General features: G+C 52.8%; 1 protein-coding gene across 1 annotated transcript in view; it reads right to left on the bottom strand.

Moving 5' to 3' along the window:
• The window catches only part of LOC100346633 (uncharacterized), a 172,841-nt gene that overhangs the window by 11,408 nt on the left and 148,486 nt on the right, over window positions 1-12,947 (bottom strand). The window contains exons 38-44 of the mRNA XM_070073713.1: window positions 9,874-10,023; window positions 9,264-9,317; window positions 7,367-7,534; window positions 5,126-5,278; window positions 4,781-4,912; window positions 2,983-3,135; window positions 62-271 (exon numbers count right to left, since the gene is read on the bottom strand). Of these exons, the coding sequence (XP_069929814.1) occupies window positions 62-271; window positions 2,983-3,135; window positions 4,781-4,912; window positions 5,126-5,278; window positions 7,367-7,534; window positions 9,264-9,317; window positions 9,874-10,023 (1,020 nt within the window). The remainder of the gene's footprint in view (window positions 1-61; window positions 272-2,982; window positions 3,136-4,780; window positions 4,913-5,125; window positions 5,279-7,366; window positions 7,535-9,263; window positions 9,318-9,873; window positions 10,024-12,947) is intronic.

The raw sequence follows: 12,947 nt of genomic DNA on the forward strand, positions 1-12,947 counted from the left end.
TAGAAATGCAGGGGCAGAAGGCCTGGGCTGTCGCTGGAGCACCCAGGGCGCCTGCGCTCACCTGGCGGAGTTCTCGCGTCATCTCCTTCTGCTGCAGCTGGCCCCGCCTCCGAGCCCTCTGGGCCTCCTCGGTAAGGAGCTGTAGTTGCTGCTCCTTGAGCCCTACGTCTTCCAGGAGCTTCTCCACGCTGCAGGTTCTCACGGCGTCCAGCTGCCGCCGGTGGAGCGCTTCCTGCGCCACTCTGCTCCGCAGGTCCTGCAGCGCTCGAGCCTGCGGAGGGGAGGCCAGCGGACGTCTTAGGTCGGAGGTTAGGAGTTAGCCGGTGTGTGTGTGTGTGTGTGTGTGTGTGAGAGAGAGAGAGAGAGAGAGAGAGAGAGAAAGGGCCTGAAGAACCAGCACCTGCTTTGGAAGCCCCAGCAGCCAGCCCTTCCCCCAAGGAAAGCCCCCAGGAGGATTCTCTGTCCTCAGGACCAAACGTGTCACCTGCCCTGATAACATGGGGCAATAAAACCTTCACAGGCACCCTAAGGGAAGCCCCTCTGCTCTGCCCAGCACCAGCACACCTGGGGAGGAATTTGCTAATTTTCACCCAGCATCCTTTGTCCTGGAGGAGAGGGGCAGATGGGTCAAGAGACTCCCTTAAAAACCGGAGTCCAAACAGACTGTGTGCTCAGCCCTCTGCTCTCCGCGGCGCCGCCCGCCTGGCCTGCCCAGTGTGTTCTCTCCGTTCAACTGCGTCACCTCGCTCTCCCCCAGTCCGAGTGATTGGCGCTCTATCTGTCCCTTCTGTTCTGACGGATCCCAATAAAACCGTATTACTTCGCTCTCTGTCTCGTGCCTGACTTCTTTCTTGCGTGAAGACAAGAACCCCACGGCTTCCACGGCTCTTTTCTCCGGCGACAGAAGGAGAGAGCTCAAGGAGCAGCAAGGGGGACGCAGACCACAGTGCTCTCCTGTGGGGCCGGGGGCACCAGGGACAGGGGCTCTGGGCTGTGAGCCCGCAGCAAGACCTGCAGGATCCTGCCTGACCCGGAGTTTCTACCGTAGCCCTGGGCAAGCGTCAGAGGAAACAAAATAATCAGAGCAGTCACAGCAAAAGCCAGGCAAAGGACGGCAACCTCAGGTCAAATAATTGTCTGTTAGGATGTTAAGATTGGATGATAAAGCAATTAGCTTGTTAATTTTATCTATCACAAACTATATTTGCATTGTCAAAGAACACTGATGCCGGGCTAGCAGTGGAAGGATTTAACTCCAGGGAGTCAGGTCCTCCAGCACAAGCCTTGAAAGGGAAGGGAGATTCTTATTGTGGCTCCATTTTGACTTCCAAGACAGCTTTGGAGAAGCCAGATCTGAGACGGTTAAAGAAAGAAAAGAGGAGAGATCGTTTAGCTCTGCTCCAAAGTTTTTCCAACAAGTAGCTGCCTGTGTACCAGATGGCCAGTCCTTAACTGCGATAGCGATAGGAATTATTCATGGTTGAATGATGATTTTACAGTTTATCAAGTACTTTACATAATTAACTCACCAAAGCAATCTATCGTGGAAGTCTTAGGGTTCAAGACAGGCAAATTCTATTTCATGCTTTAAATATGCCCGGCTTCCCCAGGCTGTTACTGAAACTCAGCTAAACAGGTTTAGATTGTAAACCTAGGGTCTCTCTGCTTCATTCACGCTCAGAGGACTGGCACAGTTTATAAAAAGCTTAGAGCTATAGCATCTTCATTTTTTAAAAATATTTATTTATTTATTTATTTGAAAGGCAGAGTTACAGAAAGAGGGTGATAGAGAGGGGCAGAGAGAGAGAGAGAGAGAGAGAGAGAATCTTCTATCCACTAGTTCACTCCCCAAATTGCCGCAATTTCCAGTTTTCCACCAGGCTGAAGTCAGGAGCCTGGAACTCCACCCAGGTCCCCCATGTGGGTGGCAGGGGTCCAAGCACCTGAGCTGTCTTCTGCTGCTTTCCCAGGTGCATTAGCAGGGAGCTGGATCACAAGTGGAACAGCTGGGACTTGAACCAGTGCTCATATGGGATGCCAGCCTCATAGGTGGTGGTTTAACCTGCTGCACCACAGCACTGGCCTCATGCACCTTTTATTTTTTTAAGCTTTTATTTAATAAATATAAATTTTGAAAGTACAACTTTTGGATTATAGTGGTTTTTCCCACCATAACCGCCCTCCCATCCCACCTCCTACTCCCTCTCCCATCCCATTCTTTATTAAGATTCATTTTTAATTATCTTTATATACAGAAGATCAACTTAGTATGTACTAAGTAAAGATTTCAACGGTTTACATCCACACAGACACACAAAGTATAAAGTACTGTTTGAGTAGTAGTTTTACTGTTAATTTGCATAGTACAACACATTAAGGACAGGGATCCTACATGGGGAGTAAGTGCACAGCGACACCCGTTGTTGATTTAACAATTGACACTCTTATTTATGTGCACCTTTATTTTGTTGCCAGTCCCTGTTGAGTCACTTCTGGGAGCTACACTCAGCACAGATCATCAGGGAAGGAACCTAGACTCTCCATTTGGGGAATCATTCCCAAGGCGGGGCCACACATGGCATGCTTGGGTGGCTGTCTCTGGAAAGTGTGCTTGCCCCATGAGGGGCCTGTGTACGAGGCAGATACTTCGCTCCTAAGATAGCTTTGGTAAAAAGATCCACACGGGAACACACACACACACACAGACACACACACAGAGTGATCCATGATGACGCTGCAAATGAGTAATATTTATCATCTCATTCAAACACAGGAAGGAGCAAGCAACCACCTTTCAGCCACTGCCCTCGGCTTCTGGGCTGGAAGGGAGAGAGAAGAGAAACGGGGGTCAGAGCCATCTCCTGGCCGCGCCACCCGCTCGACTTCCAGCAGCCATGGCGCCACTTCTGGTGGCCACACTCAGTTCTGCAGAGCGTGTTCCGAGGGAGGCGGGGGGGGGGGGGGGGCCCGCAGCTCAGCTACCTGCTTGTCCTGCTGCTTCCACATCCTCGCGTTGTCATCGTGAGCCCTGGCTAGGGCCTGCCTGAGACCCAGTAACTGTTGGCGAAGTAAACTCACTTCCTGTTCTGCCATCAGCTGGATGCTCAAACACTCTTTCTTACTTTGCATAGATTCCTGTAAACATCCAAAACGTAGTAAGTTAGATTCCTTGCCATGTTTTACATTTCACAGGTAGTAGCTAAGCTATTTCCTTAGCCATTCTTCCTTCTTTCTTTCTTTTTGAAAGGGTTAGAGTTTATTACACTGCTTGAATTATATTTATTGCCTCTTTTTTAAAAGATTTATTTTATGTATTTGATAGGCAGAGTTACAGAGAGAGAGGGAGTTGGGGGCGGGGAGATCTTCCATCTGCTGGTTCTCTCCCCAAATAGCCACAACAGCCAGGGCTGGACCAGGCTGAAGCCAGGAGGCAGAAGCTTCTTCTAGGTCATCCATGCAGGTGCAGGGGTCCAAGCACTTGGGCCATCCTCCAGTGCTTTCCCAGGCACATTAGCAGGGAGCCAGAATGGAGGCTGAGCAGCCAGGACTTGAACCTGAGTCCATATAGGATGCTGGCGCTGCAGGCAGCAGCTTACCCTGCTGTGTCACAACACCAGCCCCTCTTCTTTATTAAAAAACACAGTATTTATTTATTTGAAAGGCAGAGGGAGAGAGGTATCTTCCATCCACTAGTCTGTTCTCCAAATACCCACAACAGTTGGGGATAGGCCAGATTGAAGCCAGGAGCTAGCTGGCTCCAGCCATCTGGGTTGCCCACGTGGGTGGCAAGAACCCACGTATTTGGGCCATCAGCTGCTGCCTCCCAGCGTGTGCGTCAGCAGGCAGCTGGACCAGAAGCACAGGGTGGCCAAGACTCAAACTCGGCAGTCTGATACGAGATGCGGCTTAACCAGCTGCGCCATGCTGCCTAACCCCATCTTCTTAACTTTCGGTAGAACAGAGCTCCTGCTTGGTTTTAACTACCACTAGTGCAACAGGGGCCAGTGTTTAGCTTAGTGGTGAAGACACGGTGCCCCACAGTGCAGCACCTGGATTCGCTCCCTGGGCCTGGCTCCTGACTTCAGCTTCCTGCTGAAAGACACTCGCGAGGCCGCAGTGATGGCTCAAATAACCAGGTTCCTGACACTCGCGAGGGAATCTTGCATCGGGTTTCCAGCTCTTGGCTTCAGCATGGCCCAGTTCTGGCCTTTGCAGGCTTTTTTTTTTTTTGGGGGGGGGGGGGGTGGTAGTGAACCAGGAAGTGGGAACTCTCTCTCTGCCTGTCTCACTCTGTCTCTTTCTCAAAAAGAGAGGTTTTTAATCTATTGCAGAAATGAGCAGTGTGACAGATCAGAGGAAGTAAAGGCTTTCAGAAGCAGTGAGTGAGTTTCCAAACCACTGTCAATACACGCTTTTTGTTTCATTTTGCTTTAAAGTGGATTTTTCCACTCATTTTGTTACTGCCTTTGTCTCGGATAATCATGCGCCCAATGCTAAGATTTGCAGAATCCTCACAAAGCAGCTGCAAGCCCTCAGTACAGCCTCCCCTCCATCTCATCGCTTCCCTCGGGCTCAACGCTCTGACCGGTTCTCCCTCGCCAGCTGTTTCTGCCTCTTTTGGATTTCTCCCGAGGCCCTGACATTGCCTGTTCCCAGGGAAGACGCCAACAGCCCAGGTCCTTCGGATGCTTGGCCCTGCCACCCGACACCGGTTAGGCAGCTGCCCAGCTGCCGGCTGTGGGGCTATGGCTTGGAGGAGGCCCTGCCCCCTGGCGCTCACCTTCTCTGCCCGGCTCAGCTGGCCCTGGAAGTGCGCCTGCTGCGCACTCAGCCTCCAGCGGCCCAGGCTCCTCGCTTTGCACACCAGGGCGGCCAGGCTGCAGTTGTCCTGCTCCGAGGCCAGCAGCTGCTCCTGCCAAGAAGGCTCGGTTTCAGAAGAGGCCTCCCGGCCCTGTGCTTTTCCCAGGAAGGGTGCAAATCCTCCCATCAGAGACGCGCCTTCCAGAAGGGGACACAGGCGTGCAGCTGAGGCTTCCTCGGGGTGGGGTGGTGGGGAGCCAACTGGAGAGTTAACAGGCCACGGGCGGCAGCCGCTGAGACCCCAAGATTAAACAGAATCACGTACTTGGGCTGTGTTTTCCTTCATCCCTTCCTCCGACCCGGCAGAGCCCCACTTTTTCTTTAGGGCCTTCATAGTGGCGATCCCTTCTGTTCTCACTTCGCCGATGAGCTGGTACACTCTCTGGATCAAATTAAGCTGATTCTCATCCAGCTTCTCCTGCAAACCACATGCCCGAGTCAAGGAAGTACAGTGGGGTCTGGCTGGCGTGAAGGGGCCAAAACCTACAAGCCTAACCTTCGGGAGTGAGATAGCAACTCTGCATTATGTTGGACGTCACACCAGTGGCACCCTGAGCACTGTCTTGTGTCCAGAGGGCTTTGTCCTTCGGACACCCGCCCATCCCGGCGTGTGTCTCGCTTGTCTGGAGCCAGGCGAACTGAGCTTAGTAGGATAGAGAGTGGGACAGTGAAGAAGTCACAGGCAGAAAAGCTGCTGACCAAAATGCGCCCCCACCTTGGGGAGGATTACTTGGGAGCTGAACCAAGGATTTTTCTTGCCAGGTTGAGTCAAAGCAGAATCTGGCCAGACAAGACATCGTAGATGAGCTGCTCACAAGCAAGCCCATTAAATAGAGAGAAGGTGGAGGAGGGATGCAGCTTCACCGAGAAACCTCCCGTTCTCAACAGCTACGACTCATGGCTGATGATCAATGGTTAGTCCAACTGCAGACCCGGTGCCATGGATTGCATTGTCTCCACCCGCCCCCAAATTCATATGTTGAAACCCTAACACCCTCTGCGTCCATGACTAGGGATACAGGAGCTTTAGCAGGTAGTTAAGGTTAAACTGAGGTCGGTCACAAGGATAGGGTCTATTCTGGTTAAGTCTGGCCTTATGCGAAGAGGCAAAGAGAGATCTTTCTTTTTTCCTGACCACGTGAGGACACAGCAAGAAGTTGGTCATGGGCACCAAAGAAGGAGCCCTACCAGAAACAGACCATGTAGGCACCTTGACCTCAGACCTGCAGCTTCTGGAACCATGAGGAAATTTCTGCTAGGGTATTTCGTTAGGGCAGCCTGAGCTAAGATGCCCAGTGTGCTTGAGGTAAGAGGCAGGGGCCACTTCCCTGCAGAGGAAGGTAGTACCCAGTGAGGAGCTGCTGGCCACACAGCGGAAGCTCCAGTGTCTTCCTGGGCCCCTGGAGCAGAACCGGGATTCCCCGCTTTGGGAGTCCTGGTGGAGCTATGTTAGCCTGGGAGAAGTCAGAACCTGGCAGAAGCTAATAGGAATTCCAGAAATTTCTCAATGATCTCATGCCCGAGTGCTTGGCAAATTCTGGCCTTCACTCTGCTCAGCCCTCTCCTCCAGCACCAGGCCGAGTGCACTTGGACTTTGATCTGTAAGCACTTGGACTTGGCAAGTCCGAGGAAATCTCCGGTTCTCTCTGGAATGACCATGGCCATGGGTAGAGTGCCTGTTAGCGAAAAACCCTAAGGACCACTCTGGACCCTCAAGGGAGAGATGAGGAGGTACAGAGAGATAGGGAGACTCAAATGGGGCTCACTTCGGGGTGTAGCATCCCATAGCAGGCAAGAGGCAGAGTTGGGGAAAGCTGCGGCCTTGGGTGGTCGGTCTGTACTGGCATCGCACCTGTAGGACAACCAAGGGCCCACTGGTGGCTAGGGGCATCTGACTCACAGCTGCTCAGACCTCGTAGGAGAGCAAGCGGCTTCCCCCATGCTGCAGGCCCATGGGCGCTGCGCCGCTCTGCCTGCTGGGATAGGTCTGCACTAACAGGCCGGTTGCTCCCTGACATTGGATTGAAAGAAAGTCTGGCGGGCGTTTTGAGGGTTAGGGAAATGAGAACGGGCTCAAATTCTGAACCTGCCCAGCAAGCTCTCAGGAGGAACCTGCCGCTGCCTGCCCTGGCATCTGGCCTTGGCCAGGCCCTGTGCTCTCTCGTTTGGACAGTCACATTCAGTAGACATAATAGTGACAGCAACTGGTGGGGATTTTGAGCAGAAACCCCACCCCACTCCCACCCCCTACTCTCAATAGCAAGCAGATGGCTACAACGGCAACTGGCAGTAGAGCATGAAAAAGAAACATCTCAGTTATCCAAAAGGCAGTGTCTCCTGCGGGAAAATGATGGCAGCCCACTGCTGACTCTCCCTCTGCAGTGAAAGCTGAGAGCTGGAGAATTCTCGGGCCCAAGAGTCTCCGGTTACCACGAAGTGCATTCTGTCACTGATCCCTCGGTGCCCAGCCACCAGGCGGCCCAGACAGCTGGCACGGGGCACTTACTTTTATGTGTAAACAGGTCACAAACAAAGCTTGGACGAGCGCTTCGTATTCTTCCTGGACTTCTTTTCTGATCTGGTTTCTGAGATTCAGATTCTCCTCTTCCAAAGCTGTGAGCTGGGCTCTCAGAGCAGTGATTTCCATGATCATATCGTGACTAAGCTCTGCAACCTACCGGCAGAATTAGATAAATAAATACACGGGGGGCTGGCGCTGTGGCACAGTGGGTTAAAGCCTGGCCTGCAGCACCGGCATCCCATATGGGTGCTGGTTTGAGTCCCGGCTGCTCTTCTTCCAGTCTAGCTCTCTGCTATGGCCTGGGAAAGCAGTGGAAGATGGTCCAAGTCTTTGGGGCCCTGCACCCACGTGGGAGACCCAGAAGAAGCTCCTGGCTCCTGATTTCAGATCAGCTCAGTTCCAGCCATTGTGGCCATTTGGGGAGTGAACCAGCAGATAGAAGACCTCTCTATCTCTCTCTGAAACTCTGTATTTCAAATAAATAAGAATAACTCTTAAAATAAATAAATAAATACACAAGGGTACTTCAGAAGCTTCATGGCAAATGTATAGTATGAAAAAAAAAAACTATGCATGGACTTCAAAATTTTTTGCACCAAAAGAAACTTATTTGCAAACTTTTTATTGATTTATTATAAATTTATTTGAAAGGCAGAGAGACAAGGAAAAAGACAGAGAGAGACGGCTCATCCACTGATTCACTCCCCAAATGCCAGCAATGGCTGGAGCTGGGCGGGGACAAGGTGGAGAGCGAGATGCTCAACTCAGGTTTCCCATGTGGGTGGCAAGAACCCAGGTACTTGAGCCATCACCTGCTGCCCCCAGCGGTGCTCATTAGCATGAGGCTAGAATCAGAAGAGGAGCTGGCTCTCAAACCCTGGTCTTCTGATGTGGGATGTGGGTGTCCCCAGTGGTGTCTCAATCACTAAGCCAAATGCTTGTCCTTAAATTTAGCTTTCAATTCAATTTTTCATGAGGTTTTTGAAATATGTTTATCCATCCATTGTATACATGTATTTATATCTATCTATATTTCCATATACATAAAACAACTTAGGGATTGCAGACTGCTATAGGATTAGTAGTGAACGTTCATTTCTGCTTTGAATCCAACAAAAAGGATGAGTTCCTGCTCTGCAAATGTGGCCTGGAGAAGCTCAGATTGATTTTGCGATCCTAGAACAGAGCTGGACATATAGCCAGTGCTCAACAATGCAAGAGGGGCCGGCGCCGTGGCTCAGTGGGTTAATCCTCTGCCTGCGGCGCCGGCCTCCCATATGGGCACCGGGTTCTTGTCCCAGTTGCTCCTCTTCCAGTCCAGCTCTCTGCTGTGGCCCGGGAGGGCAGTGGAGGATGGCCCAAGTGCTTGGGCCCTGCACCCCATGGGAGACCAGGAGGAAGCACCTGGCTCCTGGCTTCAGATTGGCACAGCTCTGGCTATGGCGGCCATTTGGGGAGTGAACCAATGGAAGGAAGACCTTTCTCTCTGTCTCTTCCTGTCACTGTCTGTGGCTCTACTTCTCAGATAAATAAATAAAATCTTTAAAAAAAATGCAAGAAACTCTATTTGAGCCCCTTTCAGCGGGAAACACTACTCCAGCCGTCTGGGTCTCTATCTCTAGGTTAGCCTTGTCTGGACACCTTGGCCCAAACACCCCCTCTTTTCTCTGGGATGCACTTTAACTGGCCTCCAAAGAAAACAAACAATGCTCCCCTTCCAAAATACCACAAACCCAGAGATACTAGGCAATAGTAAAAATAACCCAAAATGCTCAAGCCAGAAGAGCGCTGTAAGGAGACTGCTGGTGGGCAGGGCTGTGACAGGTGACAGAGCAGATGCTGCCCAGACGTTCCCCCGTGGACAGCACTGGCCTGGACCCACCTGAGTAGCGACGTCTTCGGGCGGCTCCTGTCCTCTCTGTAGGACCTCTAACTCCTGGGGAGGACAAAGCAGGAAACGTAAACGTGTGTTCCTCCAAACATGGTTCAGTCCAACGCAGAGAGCTTGGGGACGGGGAGAAGTCAAGTGGGGCGAATCCAAGACTCACTGCATGAAGCTCTAGCACACCGTTTGGGTTTGTTTTTTGACCATCTCTTTTGGATTTTTACATTTTTTCAGGTATAAACTCAAATTGCCCCAAACTTCTGATGACGGTGTTTGTTCAGAGATCCTGGGTTCCTCGTTGGAACCCAGGGAAGCACAAGGAACCTGCTGTGTTCTGGGGGCGGGAGGTCAGCCACAACCCTGCCCCTGGTGGTCCAGCCCCTTAGCTGTTCCTCTCTGGCACCGCCCACTGGACTTCCCCGGACTGCATCACCCCGCGGTGACCACCAGCGCCCAAGAAACAGAGCCAATGGGAAGAGAAGTTTAGTGGGTACCGGTCCCCTCGTGTCTGGCTTAAGACTCCGTCTTGCATCCTTCCTTGGGGCAGCCCCAGGGCCTTCCTGTGCACCCCCAGTACCTGCTGGGGTTCTTGTCGCTGGGAACCCACCTGTTCCTTCTGGCGCAGCCTCTGCCTCGCGTGCTGCAGCACCTGCTCGTAGCACAGGGAGTAGGCCTCGAAGCTGCTGCGTTCTCGCGCCATCACATCACAGCCCAGGGACAGGAGGCAGGCCTCCAGATGCTCCCTTCGGAAAGTGATCTGAAAAGGCAGACACCTCAGCCTCAACAGTCCAGCATGGCAGCCCCACCGGGCCAGGGCTCAGGGCACACGTGGCCGTGGCTCACAGACAGGCTTTTGTGTCCTTTCTGCGCCTACAGGTCAGCCCTCGCCTCACCAGCCTCTCTCTCAGCCCTGCTTTGCACGTTGGCAAGGCCAGGGAGCAGAGCACACGTGGAGGCCTGTACACCGGGTCTAAATATTGAAAGGTTATAAGTCAAATGAACAAGCCACTGAAATGCGATGCCTGACTCCCCCGTCTTGAGAACTAGCCCTCCCAAGCGACCCGCGAGGCCAGGTTTGGATTTATTACTCTTGCACTACGCTGAAGTGCGGCGACCTGGGCAGGAGAGCTGGTCCCTGGCTCCGAGTTTACTGTGTGGCCCCTTTCTCTTCCCACCTCTGGGCTCACGTCCAACTCCAGCCACACCCAACTGTGGTTGCCCCTGGACCACCCCTGGGCAGGAGGCCCATGCCAGCCCTGGACTCGGGGATTTCCAGACTCCCAGGCACCTGGAGCATGCTGTAGAAGGAAGGCCAGAGCTGAGAGGATGCATTCTTGGTAGGGGAGGGCAGGGCTGGAGGAGGGCCTGAGAGGGGCGCCCTGGCGTGTGGGAGGTCGTTCTGCAGGGGCCCCTGTGCCAGTGTCCCACAATAGCAGTGAACCGAATCCATCGGGCGCTGAATCCCAGGGCCACACAACTCACTCCCAGGCAACCCCACTCCCTGCCTTCCTCCGGACACTGGGTCTGCCTTGGGAAGAGGTGGCCATTGAGCCATGGAGGGAAAGACCTGGGAGACTTAGAAGCTCCAGGCTCCTGGCTTTGGGTCAGCCCAGCTCTACTGCAATTTAGACGTAAGCTCCGTGGAGGAAAGGGAGCCAGCAGATGGTTGGCTGGACAGACCTCCCCACGCAGGACCCGCACATGCCTCCATGCATCAGGGACCATGTCTGTTGCATCTGGGGTTGCACGGGGCCAAAACCCAAGACCTGGACTAACTGTGGCGTGAGCTTTGTCTGTGACACTTCCAGGGCCAGGCCAGTTCCCGGCTTACCAGCAGCCTGCTGCTGAGGTCGGGCTGCCCTGAGCCTGGGGAGAAGCCCCTGGCTCTGCCCTCCTTGTCCTGGGAAGCCCTTGTCTTGCCAGTGCAGCCTCAGGGCCTCACTGACCCCAGGGAAAGTTCACAGTGGGTTCTCAAGGCAAATCAGGGAGGCAAAGCGGGCGGGATGGTAGGACAGAGCGCCACTGCCGAAGGAGTAGGGACAGCGCTGGGTCACCCGTGGCGGGTGGGAGTGCAGCAGGCTGGGGACTTGGAGGGTGAGGCTGGCGGCGCCGTGGCGCAGGTTCTACACCCGGGTGCTCTTTGACCCAGTCACTTCGCTTCCAGGAATTTATCTTTAGGGAAGGATAAAAGTTGTCTACCAAAATATATGTAAGCAGGTGTTCTTTTTTTTTTTTTTCCAATGAATGAAAATGGGAAAAGCCTAATGTGTCTGACAATGGAAGTGAACTGAAGCCATCCGACTCTCCTACACGAGGAAATGCTGGGCAGCAGTCATAAAGGTGTGCAGTGGTGAGGAAAGAGGCCTAGAACACATAGTCATGGGGAAAAGCACCTTTTAAAAAAGGCCATTCAGGGGCCAGCGGTGCTGTGGCTTAGCGGGTAAAGCCATTGTCTGCAGAACCGGCATCCCAGATGGGTACTGGTTCGAGTCCCAGTTGCTCCAATTTTGATTCAGCTCTCTGCTATGGCCTGGGAATGCAGTAGAAGATGGGAGACTTAGAAGCTCCTGGCTCCTGGCTTTGGGCCAGCCCAGCTCTGGCTGTTGTGGCCATTTAGGGGAGTGAACCAGCAGATAGAAGACCTCTCTTTCTCTCTCTGCCTCTCTGTAACTCTGCTTTTCAAATAAGTAAATGAAATCTTAAAAAAGAGGGGAAGTAAAATTAAATAAAAAAAAGGCCAGACACAGAAATCTTACTTGTGAAAAAAAAATGTGTGTGAATAGGAAAAAATTCAGAAAGTTTGGAAAGAAATGTGCCAAAATAACAATGGTGGTTTTCCATGAGTGCTAAGAGTGTGAGTGCTTTTTCTCATTTTCTGCTACACCGTTCAGCATCTGGCCCAGCCTACCACCCTTCCAATCACAGCTGGCCGCAGCCGTCCATGCTTCACTCATTTTTTTTTCTTTTGACAGGCAGAGTTAGACAGTGAGAGAGAGAGAGGTTTTCCTTCTGTTGGTTTACCCCCCAAATGGGTGCTACAGCTGGCGCGCTGCGCCGATTCAAAGCCAGGAGCCAGGTGCTTTCTCCTGGTCTCCCGTGGGGTGCAGGGTCCAAGCACTTGGGCCATCCTCCACTGCACTCCCTGGCCACAGCAGAGAGCTGGCCTGAAAGAGGAGCAACCAGGACAGAACCAGTGCCCCAACCGGGACTAGAACCCAGAGTACCAGCGCCGCAGATGGAGGATTAGCCTAGTGAGCCGGGGTGCCGACCCATGCTTCACTCATTTTAATGCAATTAAGTCTCCGCGAAACCCCAAAGGCCAGGATGTGGACAGTTTCTGGATAACTGGACCCTTCCCCCATACTTCATCACATGCATTTCTTCATTGTACACTTTTCATGTCTTTTCATACCAGCAAACCTAAGTATTTCCATGTATTTGGTGAGCTGCTCCAGCAACTAGAACCAGAGTAAGGCATTGTGGTACTTCCAGTGTGGAGCCAGCCGGCCACTGGAGACACAGGTCAAACACGCTGGGGCTTGTGATTGGCATCTGAAGGTGTGGCGGTCCTGGGGCCTGGGCCCTCACCTGCAAGGTCTGACACTAGCTTTGGGTGGACAGTATCAGAACCGAACAGAATGGGCAGATACACAGCTGTCACCGGTGGAATTGTTGGCTGGC

Source organism: Oryctolagus cuniculus, chromosome 5, assembly GCF_964237555.1.
Source record: "Oryctolagus cuniculus chromosome 5, mOryCun1.1, whole genome shotgun sequence".
In the NCBI taxonomy this organism is placed as follows: domain Eukaryota; kingdom Metazoa; phylum Chordata; class Mammalia; order Lagomorpha; family Leporidae; genus Oryctolagus; species Oryctolagus cuniculus.